This window comes from Bos mutus, chromosome 11, assembly GCF_027580195.1.
Source record: "Bos mutus isolate GX-2022 chromosome 11, NWIPB_WYAK_1.1, whole genome shotgun sequence".
NCBI classification, from domain to species: domain Eukaryota; kingdom Metazoa; phylum Chordata; class Mammalia; order Artiodactyla; family Bovidae; genus Bos; species Bos mutus.
Genome location: NC_091627.1, coordinates 105,908,330 through 105,929,939, shown reverse-complemented (window position 1 = coordinate 105,929,939; position 21,610 = coordinate 105,908,330). Strand labels below are relative to the sequence as shown.

General features: G+C 47.0%; 1 protein-coding gene and 1 non-coding gene across 2 annotated transcripts in view; one reads left to right on the top strand and one right to left on the bottom strand.

Moving 5' to 3' along the window:
• MERTK (MER proto-oncogene, tyrosine kinase) overlaps positions 1-15,808 on the bottom strand; it is a 136,055-nt gene extending 120,247 nt beyond the window's left edge. Inside the window, 1 exon segment of the mRNA XM_005891582.3 lies at positions 15,516-15,808. Within this exon segment, the coding sequence (XP_005891644.2) occupies positions 15,516-15,576 (61 nt within the window). The 5' untranslated portion in view covers positions 15,577-15,808.
• LOC138990043 (small nucleolar RNA SNORA70) lies at positions 1,436-1,565 on the top strand. Its single transcript, XR_011466218.1, has one exon. It is a non-coding gene; the product is annotated as a small nucleolar RNA SNORA70 (small nucleolar RNA).
• Positions 15,809-21,610: the final 5,802 nt, after the last annotated feature.

Below are 21,610 nucleotides of genomic sequence, written 5' to 3'. Positions count from 1 at the left end.
CACCTGCTTGGAAAACTGACTCATTTGAAAAGACCCTGATGCTGGGAAAGATTGAGGGCAGGAGGAAAAGGGGATGACAGAGGATGAGATGGTTGGATGGTATCACCAACTCAATGGACATGGGTTTGGGTGAACTCCGGGAGTTGGTGATAGACAGGGAGGCCTGGCATGCTGTGGTTCATGGGGACGCAAAGAGTCGGACACGACTGAGTGACTGAACTGAACTGAAAGGGACCTAAAAGGAAGTAGGGATTATAATTCACTTGAACTGGTAAAACATCAACACCTAATAGACCACTGATTACATTAAATACAAATGATCTAAATACGTCTATTAAAATACAAAGATCGGTAGAGTAGATTAAAGAAACATGACCCAACTATCTGCCATTTATAAAAAAATTCACTCCAAATAACATGATACCGGCAAGTTGAATACAAAAGATAGGGAAAAAAAAATCATACAACCACAACGAAAAGAAAAGCAGGATGCCTACATTAACATCAGATAAAGTAGATTTCAAAACAAGGGAAATTACCAGTGAGACATATTATATAAAGATAAAAGTCCGTCTACCAAGAAGACATAGCAGTCTTAAGTGAGTATGAGCCAAAGCAAAGAGCTGCAAAACATGTGAAGCAAAATCCAGAAGACCTGAAAGGAGACATAAAGAAATCAACAATTATAGGAAAGACTTCAACATCTCTCTTTCAACAACTGAAAAAAAGAACTGGGCATCAAATAAACAAGGATATGGAAGAACTTGATAAGACTGCCAGTGAAAAGAATCTGGACTACATTCATAGAACATTCCACCCAACAGCCACAGAACACGCATCCTTGCCAAATGATGACGGCATATAAGTTAAGATACACCACATCGTGAGCCATCAAGCGAATCTCAACAAATTTAAAAGAACTAAAGTGGTACAGTTTGTATTCCCAGATTACAATGGAAATAAATATAAATTAATAACAGAAGGTAACTAGAAATTTCCCAAATACTTGCAAACTAACAGCTAAATAATCTATGGAGCAAAGGGAGAGCCTCAAGGGAAACGTTTTATAAATACATTGAACAGAGTGAAAATGAAGTCACAATATATCAAAATATGTAGGACACAGTTAACACAGTTTTGAGAGGAATTTTTATTTAGTAGTCTGTGCTCGTAAGATAGAAAAAGAAGAGCAAGGCAAACCCAAAACAAAAAGAAGGAAGACAATAAATATAGGAAATAAATTGAAAAAAGAAAAGCTATAGGGTAAATCAATGAAACAAAGAGCTAGTTGTTTGAAAAAAATCAATAAAATTGATAAGTCTCTAGCAAGACTAACAAAGAAAAAAAAGACACAAATTACTAATATCAGGAATGAAACAGGGAATATAACTACAGACTCTGAAGATGTCAAAAGTATAATAATGAAATACCATGTTTGCTACCAACTAAGCCCACTGTGCTCCTTTCCCCATGGGAGTCTAGTGTGCAATACTGCAGACAGCAGCCTCCTCCGTACTTTTTGCAGCCTGCTGCCTGTATGGGTTGCTCTAAGGCAGTTTTCATCCCAATCCCAAAGAAAGGCAATGCCAAAGAATGCTCAAACTACCACACAATTGCACTCATCTCACATGCTAGTAAAGTAATGCTCAAAATTCTCCAAGCCAGGCTTCAGCAAATATGTGAACCATGAACTTCTGATGTTCAAGCTGGTTTTAGAAAAGGCAGAGGAACCAGAGATCAAATTGCCAACATCCACTGGATCATGGAAAAAGCAAGAGAGTTCCAGAAAAACATCTATTTCTGCTTTATTGACTATGCCAAAGCCTTTGACTGTGTGGATCACAAGAAACTGTGGAAAATTCTGAAAGAGATGGGAATACCAGACCATCTGATCTGCCTCTTGAGAAATCTGTATGCAGGTCAGGAAGCAACAGTTAGACCTGGACATGGAACAACAGACTGGTTCCAAATAGGAAAAGGAGTTCGTCAAGGCTGTATATTGTCACCCTGCTTATTTAACTTCTATGCAGAGGACATCATGAGAAACGCTGGACTGGAAGAAGCACAAGCTGGAATCAAGATTGCCAGGAGAAATATCAATAACCTCAGATATGCAGATGACACCACCCTTATGGCAGAAAGTGAAGAGGAACTCAAAAGCCTCTTGATGAAAGTGAAAGTGGAGAGTGAAAAAGTTGGCTTAAAGCTCAACATTCAGAAAACGAAGATCATGGCATCCGGTCCCATCACTTCATGCGAAATAGATGGGGAAACAGTGGAAACAGTGTCAGACTTTATTTTTGGGGGCTCCAAAATCACTGCAGATGGTGACTGCAGCTATGAAATTAAAAGACGCTTACTCCTTGAAAGGAAAGTTATGACCAACCTAGATAGCATATTCAAAAGCAGAGACATTACTTTGCCAACAAAGGTCCGTCTAGTCAAGGTTATGGTTTTTCCAGTAGTCATGTATGGATGTGAGAGTTGGATTATAAAGAAGGCTTAGTGCCAAAGAATTGATGCTTTTGAACTATGGTGTTGGAGAAGACTCTTGAGAGTCCCTTGGACTGCAAGGAGATCCAACCAGTCCATCCTAAAGGAAATCAGTCCTGAATATTCATTGGAAGGACTGATGTTGAAGCTGAAACGCCAATACTTTGGCCACGTGATGCGAAGAACTGACTCAGTTGCAAATACTCTGATGCTGGGAAAGATTGAAGACAGGAGGAAAAGGGGACGACAGAGGATGAGATGATTGGATGGCATCACTGACTCAATGGTCATGAGTTTGAGTAAACTCCAGGAGTTGGTGATGGACAGGGAGGCCTGGTATGTTGCAGTCCCTGGGGTCGCAAAGAGTTGGACACGACTGACCGACTGAACTGAACTGACCCACAACTCGCTCAATATGAAATAGATGATTTGAACAGCGCCAGGTAAGGAAACTGAATTTATAATTTAAAGAACACCCACAAAACAAATTTCCAGGCCCAAACAACTTCACTGGAGAATTACACCAAATGCTTAAAGAAGAATTAACATCAATTCCACACGCTGCTGTTGTTCCATCTTTAAGTAGTGTCCAACTCTTTGCGACCCCATGGACTGCAGCACGACCAGCCTCCCTGTCCCTCACTATCTTCTGGAGTTTGCCCAAGTTCATATCCATTGAACTGGTGAGGCCATTCAACCATCTCAGCCTCTTCCTTTTGCCTTCAGTCTTTCCCAGCATCTGGGTCTTTTCCAATGAGCCTGCTGTTTGCATCAGGTGGCCAAAGTATTGGAGTCTCAGCTTCAGCATCAGTCCTTCCGATGATTATTCAGGGTTGATTTCCTTTAGGATTGACTGGTTTAATCTGCTTGCTGTCCAGGGATTATGAAGAGTCTTCTCCAGGCCAACAATTTGAAAGCATCAATTCTTCAGCACTCAGCCTTCTTTATGGTTCAACTCTCATATCCATACATGATTACTGGAAAGACCATAGCTTTGACTATATGGATGTTTGTCAGTAAAAGTGATGCCTTTGCTTTTTAATATGCTGTCTCGGTTTGCCATAGTTTTCTTTCCAAGAAGCAAGGGTCTAATAATTTAATGGCTGCAGTCACCATGTACATTGATTTTAGAGCCCAAGAAGAGAAAATATGTCACTGCTTCCACTTTTTATCCTTCCATTTGCCATGAAGTGATGGGACCAGATGCCATGATCTTTGTTTTTTGAATGTTGAGTTTTAAGCCAGCTTTTTCACTCTCCTCTTTCACCCTCATCAAGAGGCTCTTTAGTTCCTCTTTGCTTTCTGCTATTAGAGTGGTGTCATATGCATATCTGAGGTTGTTGATTTTTCTCCCAGAAATCTTGATTCCAGCTTGTGTGTCATTCAGCCCAGCATTTCGCATGATGTACTCTGAGTACAAGTTACATAAGCAGGGTGACAATATACAGCCTTGATGTACTTCTTTCCCAATTTTGAACCAGTACATTGTTCCATGTCCAGTTCTAACTGTTGCTTCTTGATCTCCATACAGGTTTCTCAGCAGGCAGGTAAGGTGGTCTGGTAATCCTACCTCTTTAAGAATGTTCCAGCTTTATGTGATCCACACAATCAAAGGCTTTCAAGTAATTAATGAAACAGAAACAGATGTTTTTCTGGAATTCCCTTGCTTTCTCTATGATCCAGCGAATGTTGGCAATTTGATCTCTGGTTCCTCTGCCTTTTCTAAACCCAGCTTGTACATCTGGAAGTTCTCAATTCAAGTACTGCTGAAGCCTAGCTTGAAGGATTTTGAGCACGTCCAGGATCCTCAGAAATACACCTCTGTGTTTCCAGACTCTTCTATTGCCCCAGATAGAGCTGGGGGCGGGGGGTGGGGACAGGAGGGTAGTTCATGAGGCCACAGTCAGCAAGGGCAGCTGGGAACGGTAGCTGCCCACAGGAAAGAAGCCATATAGGCAGGACTCTTTTTTTTTTTTTTTTCAGACTTCATTGATTTTTTGACCCAGGCCCATGGCAGTGAAAGTGCTGAGTCCTAACCACTGGAGCACCAGGGAATTGTGAAGACTTTATTATTACTTTATTTAGCTAGTTAGGTTTTGGCCACGCTGCAAGGCATGCAGGATCTTTAGTTCCCTGACCAGGGATCAAACCGGTGTCCCTTGCAGTGGAAGCACAGAGTCTTAACCATTGGACTGCCAGGGAAGTCCCATGACTCATTTTTAAGGGACACCCTACACTGCCTCAGGCCCCATTTCTAGGCTGATTGATGCCTGAGGACACTTATAGCCAGAGTCAGGCAGAGGGCTGGGGTGGGTGGGTTGAGGGGCCACACTCACGCAGGCCCTGTGTTTGACTCTCGAGGAGAGAAACTGTCCCAGCCCACATCTGTCTTTCAGACGCAATCTGTGTCCTGCCCAGAAGAGATCCCAGAATCACCTATCTGCCCCCTATTTGATCAACGGAGACATGCAGTTTCCGCAACATGACTCTCCCTGCACATCGCAACCGGGCTGAGGACTTACATCTTCAGACTCTCAAAGTGTTGTGTTTTTTTTTTAACCTAATGCTGTAGATTTCCTGCTAAAGTCTAAGAGCTTCCTTTTTCCTTTGTCCTCAAACTTTCAAAGAACATTGTTTTCATCAACAAATCTTCAAATCATGTGCCCAAATTTAAAAAAAAAAAAAGAAAAAAGAGGCTCAAAGGGTGCTTTCACTTCCTGTGTGGAGGCAGCCTGCCCTGAACTGTGCCGAGTGGAAAACAGGCCACCCTTGGGAGGCCATGAATATTCATCACCTCACTGCGCATTCACTAAGCAGCACCGGGACAGAAAAGTACTTTCAGCGAGTTTATGCTCTAATATGCTCCATGAAGACAGCCTGTTCTTACTTGTAGAAAAGATCATTTTCGAAAACGATAGTGAGGTCGGTCTTCTCTGAGCAGCTTTGAAAGCCCTGTGGCTTACAGTAGCAAAACAATCCCTTCTCCAAAATAAACAAGGCTTTCCTTTGTATGTCCAAGGAGAGGAAGGGCCAGAGCCAAGGCGAATTCTAAGACGTCCACCGGCCCTGAATGCTGACCTAACTAGAGCCGTCACCCCCCGCCCCCAACCCCCACCCCCAAAAGCAGGTTATAAAGGAACGGGACCTGTCAGGCAGTGTTGGCCTGATCCTCAGGTTCCAGCCTGAGACCTAAATCCTGAGGATGGGCCCCATCCCAGAGTGAGCTGGGGCACAGCTCTAACCCAGTGATGATCAGATATTGCCAGGGCCTTGCTTGACTCCCCAGAAGCTAGTCAACATCTATGAAGAGCCTGACTGGGAAAAATCCAGAAGACCCCATTAATGTCTGAGGACAGGGAGAAACATACAAGCATAAAACCTGCTGCCACAAACACCTATGCATTGTGATTATGAAATGCAATGGTTTTTCTCTAAGCCCAAGTCACTCCAACATGCTTAGCTTTTGGTGTAAAACTTACCGTGTTTGTACGGTCTCAGTCCAAACATAAAGTCAACATGTCTCCTCTCTCTTTTTCTCCCTCTCCCCTCTGCCCTGATCCTTCCCCCACCTGACCCTGTCTTCCCTCAAGACTCATGGAAAATCCATTTTACCATTAAGTGAAAGATGAACTAACGGTGGATGAAATGGACAAGTGAGTGCAGTGAAAGTTGCTCAGTCGTGTCCGACTCTTTGTGACCCCATGGACTATACAGTCCGTGGAATTCTCCAGGCCAGAATATTCGAGTGGGCAGCCTTTCCGTTCTCCAGGGGATCTTCCCAACCCAGGGATAGAACCCAGGTCTCCTGCATTGCAGGCGGATTCTTTACCAGCTGAGCCACAAGGGAAGCCCAAGAATACTGGAGTGGGGACAAAAGGATGAAATAAAATGTTTTAGAATGGAGTGCAGAATTTTCAACAAACTCTTTAAGACATAACTACTCTTCCTTGACTTGGATTCGATTCTTGGGTGGGGAAGATCCCTTGGACAAGGAAACAGCAATGTACTCCAGCATTCTTGCCTAGAAAATCCCATGGACAGAGGACCCTGGCGGGCTATGGTCCATGGGGTCACAAGTAGAGCTGGACACAACTTAGCAACTAAATAACAGCAACCACATCCTTATTTCACTTGAAAACACTGGGACCTAAGGAGGTGACCTGATGTGGCAGCCAGGCCACCCCCACTGGATCCTGCTGGCTGACAGAGGCTTAGACAGAGTGGAAATGGCGACCAAGAGGGCAAGCTGCCCAGCAGCTGGTGGGGCCAAGCTTCCAGGCCTCATGAACCCAGGGAAGACCTGGGCCTTCGCTGTGGTTAAGAATCTTCCGTGGAACTTCCCTGCTCATCCAGGGGTTAAGACTTCGCCTTCCAACACAGGGGGTGCGCATCTGCTCCCTGGCAAGGGAACTAAGATCCCACGGGCCAACAGGCCACAACAGAAAACAGAAACAACGCTGTAACAAATGTAAGGCTTTAAAAATCGTCCACACCCTGCGCTGCCCTGGTGGCTCAGCGGTAAGCAATTCGTCTGCCAATGCAGGTGACATGGGTTCCATCCCTGATCCGGGAGGATCCCACATGCAGAGGAGCAACTAAAGCCGTGCACCAGAACTATTTAGCCTGAGCTCTAGAGCCCAGGAGCCATAATTACTGAAGCCCATGCACCCTAGAGCTCATGCTCTGCAACAAGAGAAGCCATCGCAACGAGCAGCCCACACACCAAAACTAGAGAGTAGCCCCCACTTGCCGCCTCTCAGTGTAGGAGACGTAAAAGATTAGAGTTCGATCCCTTGGTCGGAGGGATCCCCTGGAGGCGGGCATAGCAACCCACTCCAGTATTCTTGCCTGGAGAATCCCACAGACAGAGCGGTCTGGCTGGCGCACAGAGTCAGACAGGACTGAAGTGATTTAGCATGTGCACCCACAGAGCAATTAGAGAAAAAGCCCGAACAGCAATGAAGAAAGACCCAACACAGTCAAAAATAAACAAATACAATTATTTTTTTAATGGTCGATAAAAAAAAAAATCTTCCATACAGTTCAACAGCCTCATTTCAAGGAAAACTAAGACCCAGGAGGGAGAAAGTGCTGGCTGGTAGGTACCCTGAGTATTCTTGCTCTCCAAAACGGGCTGCAAGATCTTCCTGTCCGGTAGCATTTCAGCATTTTAGCTGGAGGCAGCAGGGCTGGAACCAGGAACAAGATAGAGAACAAGTTCCCTCTGGGTCAAGGGTTAGCAAATGCCCAGAGTGTGGGAGGCAGAGGAGTCTGGGCCTTTCCTGGGGTGCCTGGGGGGCTTGCTCACACCTGCCACTAGGCAGGACGCACCTGGAAACCAGAAGCACACCTGGGGCTCCTTGCCCGGCCCATCTGCCACAAGACCACCTGCACGCGCCCACCCAGGCACAGGCAAAGAGCACCGCCCAAGAAACAGAGCTTCATTTTGTAGCCACTGCAGCCGGAAGCCTGCATTTGGCAAACCTAGTTTTAGCTGGAAAAAAGGAAAGGAATTATCTGGATGTTTACACTCAAACAACCAAAAAAAAAAAAAAGTAACCAAAACAAAACCACACCCACTTTAGAGTAGAGTGGTGTGGGAAACACCGAGCAGGAACTGGACTTCATTTTTATACCTTCCTGAGAGGCACATGACGGGAAGCTATTCCTGAACCAAGTTAAGCCTGAATTCAAGGAGTGAGGGTCATGGGGGGGCAGGAAGGGAGCAGTCAGGACAGGTCCTGCCTTGTCTGAGCTAACAAGTGTGGGTTCTGTTCGCAGAAATACCAGGAAACAGTCCCAGGGACAGGGGAGCCTGGTGGGCTGCCGTCTATGGGGTCGCATAGAGTCGGACACGACTGAAGCAACGTAGCAGCAACAGTCTTACAGAGCAAGGAATTCTGCGCTCCAGAATGGACCCTCCACAGCCCTCCACCAAAGAGCTATGACCAGTGGGCGGGGGGTGGCGCCCACAGATCTGACCTCCTATTTTAGGTTTCACTTTAGGACACATTTCAGTGAGAAAAGGGGAAACTTTCCCCCCAGTACCTTTTGTTTAAGAAAAACAATTACCACAAAATTTGAGTTCAGAAGGGAGGGAGCTTGGGTAACAATGGCTAATAGTTTGAGAGCTTTTACCACATGACATTGGCTCCTTTATCCTCCCGACGGTTCCACGGGTTCCACGAATAACGAAGAGTTGCACTAGACCCGTGAGGGAGCTGAGGTCCTGAGAGTTAGTCACTGCACCCAGGGCTCCCCAGAGGCCAGCCAGGCAGGACAGGAAGCCCAGCCCATTTGGTCACTCAGCCCCTGTTAACATTTTCATTCCAAGCCCTTGAAGCACACAGGTTTAATAATAACCTGCTTTTTTTTCACGTTTTATAATAATTAACTCCCTGCTGAGATGCATTTCCCCCCACCCCCACCCCCACTCTGAGCCCTGTGTTTCGAGTTAAGATTAAAGTAGTAACAACACGCCAAAGTCAAGACACTCGGGGCCACAACAACCTGGGAATTAGGCAATCTGCTCTGGACAAGGAGCTGTTAAACTGTATCTTTAACATGAAAAATTGGCTTTTAATTTTAAGTCAAGAGACTATAAAAAATGTTAATTTTGCTCTATTGGCCTTAATACAGTCCACAAATCTACTGTAACCTTTCTAGTAATGAAATCATTTTGGCATAACAGTGAAATGAAAAATTGTTTGCTAGCAACCAAGCCCCAAGCACAAGGGCCTGGGAGCTGCGGCAATTGTTTCTGGAAAAGCCAGAAGGGAGAAAGAAGAGGGAGGAAGACACAGCAAGACCCACAGAGGCCTTGATCTTTGCAGATACTGAGCAAATACTACCCAGTGCAGATACTTCCCTAGTGGCTCAGTAGTTAAAAAATCCACCTGCCCATACAGGAGACGAGGGTTCGATCCCTGGGTCATGGAGATCCCCTAGAGAAGGAAATGGCAATCCACTTCAGTATTCTTGCCAGGAAATCCCATGGACAGAGGAGCTTGGCATGCTACAATCCATGGGGTCAAAAAAGAGTAGGATATGACTTAGCGACTAAACAACAGCAGATACTGAGCACCTGAAATGAGCACCTGCTTGGAAAACAGAGAGGAACCCATCAGACAGCGGTAGAGTTATTTAATAGAGTGTGTGTGTAAGTATGGCAGAGGTGGCAGTGAGCAAAGGCCTCTTCAGGAGAGCAACTGAGCTAGCGTTTTCTTGGGGAAAAGATTTTAGCCAGAGGGAACTTCCACAAAAAAAGAGGCAAAAAGACCTTTGTGGCTGGAGCGGCAAGAACTGAAACTGAAAATGAGTCAAAGAGGAGACGTAGGACCCCAGCCCTTGCCAACCTTGGTGCCGAAAGGGAAGCCACCCAGTCCAAATCAACCTCAAAAGTCTCATTTTGGCCACTACGCAGAAAGTGGCGGGTTGGCATGTGCTCATTTCCAGGTGGGGGAACCCATTTAAAGCAAGGCTCAGCCTCTCTACCTGGTGGTGTGTTATCAATTCACTGGCACTGTTTATAACCAACTCTGACTGGCAACCCACTGACCCTGCTCCTAGGATTACTTGGAAGTTATTTTTTAAAATAAGATTGAAACAATAGTTATCATTGTGAAAAATAATAGTGTTCCATTCATCACATTGGCTTCCCTGGTAGCTCAGTGGTAAAGAATCCACCTGCCAGAGTAAGAAATGCAGGTTCATTCCCAGTGTCAAAGATCCCCTGGAGAAGGAAATGGCAACCCACTCCAGTATTCTTGCCTGGAAAATTCCATGGACAGAGGAGCCTGACGCGCTCCAGTCCATGCGGTTGCAAAGAGTCAGACATGGCTGAGCGACTGAGCATACACACATGCACACATAGAATCATCACTCTAAGGAAGCAGATCAGAAAAACTTTTGAAAAGTTATTTAGTTTTGAAATGTGACCTGCTTCCTTTCCCAAAGCATTTGAGTCCATTGATACAAAGCCCATGGGCAACTAGATAGCTTAAAGTTCTTTCTGGGATAATGTTTACAGTATATTGAAATACGGTGACAGCTTCAGTTTGGGAGAGAAACCGTAACACTGAAGAGTTTTAAAGCCCAATTAAGGACTTCCCTTGACTAGACGGACCTTTGTTGGCAAAGTAATGTCCCTGCTTTTGAATATGCTATCTAGGTTGGACATAACTTTCCTTCCAAGGAGTGTCTTTTAATTTCATGGCTGCAGTCACCATCTGTAGTGATTTTGGAGCCCCCAAAAATAAAGTCTGACACTGTTTCCACTGTTTCCCCATCTATTTCCCATGAAGTGATGGGACTGGATGCCATGATCTTCGTTTTCTGAATGTTGAGCTTTAAGCCAACTTTTTCACTCTCCACTTTCACTTTCATCAAGAGGCTTTTGAGTTCCTTTTCACTTTCTGCCATAAGGGTGGTATCATCTGCATATCTGAGGTTATTGATATTTCTCCTGGCAATCTTGATTCCAGCTTGTGTTTCTTCCAGTCCAGCGTTTCTCATGATGTACTCTGCATATAAGTTAAATAAGCAGGGTGACAATATACAGCCTTGATGTACTCCTTTTCCTATTTGGACCCAGTCTGTTGTTCCATGTCCAGTTCTAACTGTTGCTTCCTGACCTGCATACAGATTTCTCAAGAGGCAGGTCAGGTGGTCTGGTATTCCCATCTCTTTCAGAATTTTCCACAGTTTCTTGTGATCCACACAGTCAAAGGCTTTGGCATAGTCAATAAAGCAGAAATAGATGTTTTTCTGGAACTCTCTTGCTTTTTCCATGATCCAGTGGATGTTGGCAATTTGATCTCTGGTTCCTCTGCCTTTTCTAAAACCAGCTTGAACATCTGGAAGTTCACGGTTCACATATTGCTGAAGCCTGGCTTGGAGAATTTTGAGCATTACTTTACTAGCAGTGAAATGAGTGCAATTGTGCGGTAGTTTGAGCGTTCTTTGGCATTGCCTTTCTTTGGGATCGGAATGAAAACTCACCTTTTCCAGACCTGTGGCCACTGCTGAGTTTTCCAAATTTGCTGGCATATTGAGTGCAGCACTTTCACAGCATCATCTTTCAGGATTTGAAATAGTTCAACTGGAATTCCATCACCTCCACTAGCTTTGTTTGTAGTGATGCTTTCTAAAGCTCACTTGACTTCACATTCCAGGATGTCTGGCTCTAGGTCAGTGATCACAGCATCATGATTATCTGGGTTGTGAAGATCTTTTTTGTACAGTTCTTCTGTGTATTCTTGCCACCTCTTCTTGATATCTTCTGCTTCTGTTAGGTCCATACCATTTCTGTCCTTTATCGAGCCCATCTTTGCTCTGAGTGCTGAGGAATTGATGCTTTTGAACTGTGGTGTTGGAGAAGACTCCTGAGAGTCCCTTGGACTGCAAGGAGATCCAACCAGTCCATTCTGAAGGAGATCAGCCCTGGGATTTCTTTGGAAGGAATGATGCTAAAGCTGAAACTCCAGTACTTTGGCCACCTCATGCGAAGAGTTGACTCATTGGAAAAGACTCTGATGCTGGGAGGGATTGAGGGCAGGAGGAGAAGGGGATGACAGAGGATGAGATGGCTGGATGGCATCACTGACTCGATGGACGTGAGTCTGAGTGAACTCCGGGAGTTGGTGATGGACAGGGTGGCCTGGCGTGCTGCGATTCATGGGGTCGGGAAGAGTCGGACACAACTAAGCGACTGAACTGAACTGAACTGAAGGACTTCCCTGCTGGTCCAGTGATATCCACCTTGCAAGGCAGGGGACTTGGGTTCGGTCCCTGGTCGGTTAACTAAGATCCCACAGGCCTCCCAGCAACTAAGCCTGGACCCCAACTAGAGAGTCCATATGCTGCAATGAAAGATCCTGTGTGATGCAACAAAGATCCCGAATGCCGAAACTAAGACTTGATGAAGCTAAATAAGTAATGGAAAAAAAAAAAAGTGAGATTAAAAGAAAAAAAGCCCAATTAGTTCTAAGGGTTTCATTAAGGGCAAGCATAGCCTCATCACTGGTTAGGTCCTTGTAATGCCTTCACTTTTATCCACTTCTGCATTTTTTAAAACTTATTTTAAATTGAAGGATAGTTGCTTTACAATATTGGTTTGATTTTTGCCATACATCAACATGAATTAGCCACTGGTATACATGTCTCTGCTCCCTCTTGAACCTCCCTCCCTCCCACCCCATCGCACCCCTCTAGGTTGTCACAGAGCCCCAGTTTGAGCTCCCTGAGTCATAGAGCAAATTCCCACTGGCTCTCTGTTTCACATGTGGTAGTGTGCGTGCCTCCATGCTCCTCTGTCCATTCATCTCATCCTCTCGGGCCTCCCCCCAGCCCTGGGCCACAAGTCTGTTCTGTGTGTCTCTGTCTCCATTGCTGCCCTGCAAATACCACCATAAATCATAGCAAGATCCACTTCTGTATTTTCATCCTCCAGCTTCTCCTGGGCCTCTAGAGCTACCCTTTGCTGATTTGTTGCTCATTGGCACCCCCATCAGAGACGGAACAGAAAGGACTGGAGAGCCCAGAAATGCCCCTGGTTCAGCAGTTTCAGTTCTGTGTGTTTATCTTTGTGGGAGGGTGTTTGTGGGTACGGGGTGGGGGTAAGGAGAAGGGAAGATTTCAGGGTTAAAGTGATGTGTAAATTGTAATTATCCATTCCCCTACAGTGTAGAGTCTATGCACACATTCATAATCTGTCTCTCCTGGCTCTGCTGTCTGGTGAGTAAACCACTTAGAGCCACAACATGCAGTACGAAAATCCTAAAACTAGACAAGGAATCCAATTTCCATCTTCAGCACCCTTGAGTGTGGGAAAGTGTTGGTTACTCAATCATGTCCGACTCTTTGCAGCCACATGGACTGCAGCCCGCCATGCTCCTCTGTCAATGGAACTCTTCAGGCAAGAATACTGGAGTGGATAGCCATTCCTTTCTCCAGGGGATCTTCCTGACCCAGGGGATCGAACCTAGCTCTCCTACACTGTGGGCAAATTCTTTACTATCTGAGCCAACAGGTCCCCTCTCATTCAGCCAGTGAGAATCCCATTCTTTGAACTTTTCACAAAATGAAACACTGTCAGACATCTCACAGGTAAATTCAAGATTAAAAAACAAAAGGTAGGAGAAGAAAAACTGCAGAAACTTTTCATTCTTCCAGTTGGGTGGATTTTAACAGATTTTTAAGATTATCTGCTTAAAGTAATTATCAGCTACAGAGGGTTTATTATTATTATTAATGCTTTAAAAAACGTAGAAAAAGAAAAACACTCCATTTAAAAAACATCTTCCCCAAAACTACTGCTTCTGTTACTTTTCCCATAATTTTCACCACATTCACTACATCCAAGACTATTTATGGCCAGCCTTCCCTGGTAGCAAAATGTAACAGATTATGAAAAACGGATCTAGCAGAAATGCTGAGGAATTTCTGAGGGTTTGGGGGGGTGGTTGGGGTAAAGAATAGAATTGTTTTCATTCTTTGCTTGGTTTACTCTCTGGATGTTTGCTTCAAATTGCTACATTGCCTCAAATTATAAATTGTATGTGTAATTTAATGTGTAAAAAGAGGGTGCAGCTGCTTAAGAATTTCTGATTTGAGCAACTGAGCTTTCCAATGAAATTCTCACAGGAAAAATTCTGAAGTAAACTGCTTAAGTATAATTGAAGTTGTCAGGTACTCTTCAAAAACACCTTTGACCACAATAGGTTTATATAAAAGCTAAACCTTTAAGCTAAGGAAAAATGCTTGATGTGTGTTTATTCAGCATGCTGCTGCTGCTGCTAACTCACTTTAGTCATGTCCGACTCTGCGCGACCCCATAGACGGCAGCCCACCAGGCTCCTCCATCCCTGGGATTCTCCAGGCAAGAACACTGGAGTGGGTTGCCATTTCCTTCTCCAATGCATGAAAAGTGAAAAGTGAAAATGAAGTCGCTCAGTCGTGTCCGACCCTCAGCGACCCCATGGACTGCAGCCTTCCAGGAGCTCTGTCCATGGGATTTTCCAGGCAAGAGTACTGGAGTGGGGTACTATTGCCTTCAGCATAAAGCCTGGTTAAGTTTCTTCCAGGTTCCTTAAGAAATACTTCAGAGGTTAAACTTCTAACCCATTCGTTAATCAGCGACCCTCCGAACAAACTGCGGATACAGAATGGAACCATGAAACCTGCCTTCCTGTGCCTCCACTTACCAATCCAGTATCTTATGTTGGAATTCCTAGCAGTGCAGACGGAGAAGGCAATGGCACCCCACTCCAGTACTCTTGCCTGGAAAATCCCATGGACGGAGGAGCCTGGTAGGCTGCAGGCCATGGGGTCTCACAGAGTAGGACACGACTGAAGTGACTTAGCAGCAGCAGCAGCAGCGCAGAGGTAATACGCCTAGACGCTGACCAAGCACGTTAGATCCTGTTCAGCAATAATAGGGGTAAAAACAGCGCGTCCTCTTTTTCTGGCCCCCCACCCACTCACAGGGCGTCGCTGCTAAAGTAGCCCCTGAAGGCCCGGGGGTTCGGGGGGGCAGCCCGACTAGTCCCTCCCGATCGCGCTTTGGCCTTGGTGCATCGCTGCACCGGGACTGCGACCTCAACTCCCGCAGCCTTCGGGTCTCTAGTCCCCCAGAGTGGAGATGGGGTCTGCCTGCGGCTCCCAGAACTCCCGCCAGCAACTGGGGTCCAACCACACAGCCACTTCCAGTGAAAAGTTTTTGTGGCGCATTTCCCTCCGCCGAAAATTTTAGGACTTGCAGCGCAACCGGCCGAGCTCGGTTTCCCTCTCCGCGGTCGCTGTGGGCCCTCGGCGCCCACTCCTCCCCGGCTCCGCCGGGACGCGCGCCCACTACCCAGCCAGGATGCCAGGACGGTGGGTACGCGGGAGCCCTGCACCTCAGCACCTGGCCCCTCTGGGGCGCGGGGAGAGGTCTGCAAGCTTGCCAGCAGCCGGGTGCGCCCCGATTGGCGCGCTCCCTCCTCGGAGCTCCCAGGCGCGAATCCCCAGCCCCTTGCACTCACCTCGCGTCCAGAGCGCGGAGAGGAAGAGCCACGGCAGGAACAGCAGCACAGCCCGCCCCATACCGAGATCGCGGGTCTGAAAAGTCTCTTCGGACCGACGGATAGATGGACGTCCGGAACCTGCCGCGTCGCCGGCCTAGAGCGAGCGAAAACAGCCCAGTCCCGGAGACCCCAGCAACCCGCTCCGAAGGCGCAGAGCGGAGCCGCGGTCGAAGGCGCCGAGAGCCGGAGCGGGGCGGACCGGGGGCCGAGTCTGAGCCGACCCAGCCAGTCGGGGAGGGGAGGGGGCGGGAAGGCGGCGGGGAGAGGCGGGCGGCGGAGGGGGTGGAAAGGGGGCTGGACCCAAGGGGCGGAGAGGGGCGGGCCGCGGGGTGGGGTTGAGCCTGGGCGCGGGGCGGGGGCTGAAAGCTAGGGGAGGGAGGTGAGGACCGTAAAGTGGAGGAGTGACTGGAGGTCTGGGGAGGAGAAAGTGCCCCCGACCTCCCGGGGATCCAGACGTCCGACGAGTGCAGGTAGGAGGGACAGAGAGTAAGTTGGGGAGGAGCGTAGGGTGCCCGAGGCTGCCAGCAGACTTAAGACAAGGTGCCTGCGGCTTGGAGGCTGAGGCAGTCCCGCAATCGCGGCTCAGCAGACATAAAACCCAGGCAGCAACTCTCCCAGAGGCAGAGGCCACCTTGGCTGCACTCCCGGCCGAGCGCCTTCCCTGGCCGAAGGTGTGAGGCAGTCCTGGAGTCTCAGAGCTCACCGCCTCCCGGGAAGAAAGTTTTGCTGTGCCCCCTTGTGGAGTCCAAGAGAGGTGATGCTCGTGGAGGGCGATGAACACCTACGAAGTGGGAAGAGGCGCCCCCCCACCCCCACCCCCCAGCGAAAAAAGTGTGGCGGGGCCAAGAGGGCAGTCGCAGAGAAAGTTAACCGTGAAAGAAATGTCAGCCACTTGTACTAATAACTGAAAGGATAACTTAACATTTTATATATAGATATGCACGCATACCGGTGGTGCCAGTGCAGGAGAGGTAAGAGACATGAGTTCGATCCCCGGGTGGGGAAGATCTCCCGGAGGCGGGCATGGCAACCCACACCCTTGTATGGGTTGTATTCTTGCCTGGAGAATCCCCATGGACAGAGAAGCCTGGCAGGTTACAGTCCATGGGGTCGCTTAGGGTCACACAGAGTCGGACGCGGCTGAAGCAACTCAGCATGCACCCACACACACGCACACATACTATCTTTAAGGCAACATCTTTAGAATTAATGTATTTTAATGAGATCCTTTGACAACATGAATCAATAATGCCATTCCTCTGCTAAAAACCGGACAGTGATTCCCACTTTCTCTCTGCATGAAAGCCAGAGTCCTGCCTTGTGGCCTACAGGGGAATACATGACCTGATCCCCTCTCCTCTCTGACCTCATCTCCTTACTCCACTTCCATTTATGCTGCTTTCTGGTCCAGAGTCCCTGACCCCAGTCGGGCTGGTCAAGTGGGCTAGATTTGGCTGTAAGGAGGCAACCAGTCCAAATGGATTTAGATCCATTGTTACTTAACTGACAGCAAAATCAGCATGATGTCAGCTGCTGGCATCCCTAGTCCCATAGGATGACACCCAGCCAGAGGGGTGGACATGAGCAGTGGGTAGCTTCCCTGATGAGCAGCCAACTCTAAAGTACAGCCGAGCAGTTTCATTGATTTTCACAGGTGACTGCTGCTGTGTTGTTGGGTGCGGGGAGGGGGGCCTGGTGAGGAGGGGTGGAAACTCACTCACATGCCCAGCTGAAAGTCTGGAGAAGGAAGAGAAACAGGCGGGCTGTGAGATAGGGATATGAAAATGCCTCCAACCTCTGCTCACCAGCCTCACCTCCCCCTGCCCCAGGAGGAATCATGGGACAGTTTCCCAAGACCTGGGTAGAATTGAGTCAAGCCTCACCTGCACACCTACATGGAGATGTGCAGGGTTGCCAGGGCATCTCAGCAGACCCCTGTTCTCCTGCGGTGTCCTTGCTGCTGCTCATATACACCAGACTCTCTTCCATCCCAGGGTTTTGCACCAACTGTTTCCTCTGCTTGGAATGCTCTTCTGATAAACTCACACCCTCTTAGTTAATTCTCCGCCTTCAAGTCTTTGCTATGCCTCACATTCTTGACGAGGCTTTTGTTGTTGTTCAGTCGCTAAGCCAGGTCTAACTCTTTGCAACCCCATGGACTGCAGCATGCCAGACTTCCCTGTCCTTCACTATCTCACGGAGTTTGCTCAGACTTATGTCCATTGAGTTGGTGATGCCATCCAACCATCTCATCCTCTGCCACCCTCTTCTCCTCTTGCCTTCAGTCTTTCTTAGCATCAGGGTCTTTTCCAATGAGTTGGCTCTTCACATCAGGTGGCCAAGCTATTAGAGCTTCAGCTTCAGCATCCATCATTCCAATGAATATTCAGGGTTGATTTCCTTTAGGATTGATGGGTTTCATCTCCTTACAGTCCAAGGGACTCTCAAGAGTCTTCTCCATCACCACAATTTGAAAGTATCAATTCTTTGGCGCTCAGCCTTCTTTATGGTCCACCTCTCACATTTATACATGACTCCTGGAAAAACCATAGGTCTGACTATATGGACCTTTGTTGGCTGAGTGATGACTCTGCTTTTTAATACACTGTTGATGAGTAGGCTTACCTAGTATAAAACTGTCTAGTTATCTATTCCTGTGTGATATACCACCCCAGACACAGCATGGGTAAATCACAGCTGCTGTGTTAGATTCACAGATTGTGTGGGTAAGAGATTTAGACAGGGTACAAAGAAGATGGGTTGTCTTACCTCTTCCATCTCTGCTGAAATATTGGGTTCAATGACTGTGGACTAGAAACATCTGGAACAGGGATCAGCAAACTATAGCTGGTGGGCCTCTTGCCTGTGTTTGCAAATCAGGATTATTGGAACACAGCCATGCAGTGTGTGTTATTCATGGCTGCTCCTGTGCTGTCACAGCAGAGTCAAATAGCTGCAACAGAGATCAGAGGCCACAAGGCCACGTGATCTGGCCCTTTACAGAAGTTGGTCAATCCCTGATCCTCACATAGCGGGTACTTACACTGCAATGACTCTAAAGTCCAGGGCTGCAGATCAGACCATCTCAATGAGGCTTCCCTATGATGGCCTAGGTGTAGTTGGAAGTCCTACAAGGAAAATCTAGGCTCCAAGAGTGACCATTCCTTCCAGTGACCAAGATAGGAGCTGCATAGCCTTTCAAAACCTAGCCTCAGAGGTCACCTGACTCCACTAAGCCAGACTGTCTTGGTGGATGGTGGATACAGTCACAACCCCACCCTCCTGGGAAAGAGCCATAACCCCCAACCTCTTGATGATGGAAGTGTCAGAGGAGTTGTTTTAAAACTTCCACAGACATCAACACTAGCTAAAATGTAGGTTATTGACTATCATATTTTTTTTTTTCTAATTTTTTTGCTGTGCCACGTGGCATGCAGGATCTTAGTTCCCAAGCAGACTGAGCTCATGCCTCCTGCAGTGGGAGCTGCTGCTGCTGCTGCTAAGTCGCTTCAGTCGTGTCTGACTCTGTGCGACCCCATAGACGGCAGCCCACCAGGCTCCGCCATCCCTGGGATTCTCCAGGCAAGAACACTGGAGTGGGTTGCCATTTCCTTCTCCAGTGCATCAAAGTGAAAAGTGAAAGTGAAGTTGCTCAGTCATGTCCGACTCGTCGCTACCCCATGGACTGCAGCCTACCAGGCTCCTCTGTCCATGGGATTTTCCAGGCAAGAGTGCTGGAGTGGGTTGCCATCACCTTCTCTGTGGCAGTGGGAACACAGTATCTTAACCACTGAACCACCAGGGAAATTCTGATTCTACCATTTTAATTTTATACTTGCCATGCCTCTGAATGTTATTGAATGTTAATGTCCTAATTATAAAGATATGTGATGGGAAATGTTAGTTTTTTAAAAAATAGATCCCATATTATACAACTATTTTCATCCTTATAGGATGTAGCCCAAAAGGCTACATTTGTGCAACTTTAGCAGGGTGACACCAACCTGGAACTCATACTCCAGTGTCCACACTCTCTCCTATATCTGGTGGGGCTCTGCACATTGCAAGGTGGAGCCCCTACTTTTATTATGTAAGAAAAAGAGAACATGGCCCATAGCAGTGTTCATCCAGGGGCCGGGGAAGACAGCCCCCGCTGAGTCAAGTGTAGAAGGGCTGTGTCTTACATTAAGTGGCACTGTGAACAGTCTGGTCATCAAGCATGTTCAGGATATCAGCAATGAGGTACAAGACTAACAACTGAGGTCCTCAGGGGAGCAGGCCAAACTGCACATGAAAAATGTAAAGACGGCCCTAGTGTATTTTTTTGTTTGTTTTATTAAAATATAGTTGATTTGCAAAATTGTCTTCATTTTTGCTGTAAAGTGACTCAATTATGCACATATATATTCTCTTTCATATTCTTTTCCATTATAGCTTATCACAGGATACTGAATATAGTTCAATATGGGCTATACAGTAGGACTGTGTTGTTTGTATCTCCTATATACAATATTTGTATCTATTAATCCCAAACTCCCAATCCTTCCCTTCCCCCACCCTCACTCCGCCTTGGCAGCCATAAGTCTGTTCTGTGAGTTTGTTTCTGTTCACAGGTATGTTCGTTTGTTTTAGATTTTAGATTCTACCTATAAGTGATATGATATGGTATTTGTCTTTCTCTTTCCAGCTTGCTTCACTTAGTGTGGTCATCTCTAGACCCATCCATGGTCCTCAAATGGCATTGTTTCATTCTTTTAAATGACTGAGTCATATTGCAGTGTGTGTATGTACCACAGCTTCTCAATCCGTTCATCTGTCAGAGAACATTTAGGTTGTTTCCGTGTCTTGGCCGTTGTGAACAGTGCTTCAATGAACACAGGCGTGCATATATCATTTTGAATTACCTTTTGTCTGGGTCTATGCCCAGGAGTGGACTTGCTGGATCAGTGGCCCTACTCTAAAGCCACACCCTCCCTCTGTCGGCCGGCCCATCTACACAGACAACCCCCTCACCCCCTCAGCCTTGTCCCCAACTGGGGCCTGTAACTGACTTTCCACTCCTGCCTTCAGTCTGCCACATGGACCCCCAATTCAAGCTAGTCTCCTCCCATTCACTTTAACACGGTGGAGACTGCCCAGTATCTAGGGATCTGGCTTGCTGGAGCCATACTCTGTGAATGATGGTGTGCCGAGAAACAGTCTCAAACTGGTTTCAGTGTCAGAGAGGCATTCATTCACTCATGATTTCACAAAAATCTACTAAGCGTGTGCTCACATCAAGGTATAAGACCAGCACCTAGAGTGTGTCACTGAGCTAATGCACATTACCTCCATCAGGAAGCCCCAGTCTCATTGACCCAAATGCCAGTCAAGAACCACTTTGGTTCTCACTTGTCCAGCAGCCAGTCCATGGTCCTCCCATCACAGCACCCTGGCTTTTCTTTGCTGAACCTGCCTTCTGCACTCACATCCCTCTTACCCCTAAGCCCAGAGGTGGGGTTGTCCTTGATGCCTGAAGACCATTCTCTGCCCTTCTTTCCAGAGTCTCAGGATTTGAGTCTCATATCATCAGACCTGGCTGCTGAGGTCACTACAGACCCCTAGGTCTCTCCTCTTGTTCCTCGAAGATTTCAGTATTTGCATCATTGGCACTCCCTTCATGCTAGCCCTGTCATAATTCTTGGTGGTTTCAGTACTATTAATACATAAATGACATTGCAGCATGACAGAGGCTAAGCCCCTTGACTTCTTCTCCCCCATGTCGTGTGTTGAGCAACATGTTGGAAATACATATAAGGGCCAAGTTCTTGAAGTTTGCTGGGGAACTGACATGGTGCCTGTAAGAAAGTCCACTCAGAACACCCCACCTCTTAGGGGAAGCACCAGTCTCAGGTAGTTTCTTGGGCAATTTAGGTGGTGCATGGAAGATCCTCCAGTCAGTGTACTGAGCAGCATGCTGGGGCATAGGTGTAAAGTTCTTGGGGGACCATGCTTCAGGTGAAGCAATCCATTTGGAATACTGCCTTGAACATAAGTGCACTGATATAACTAAG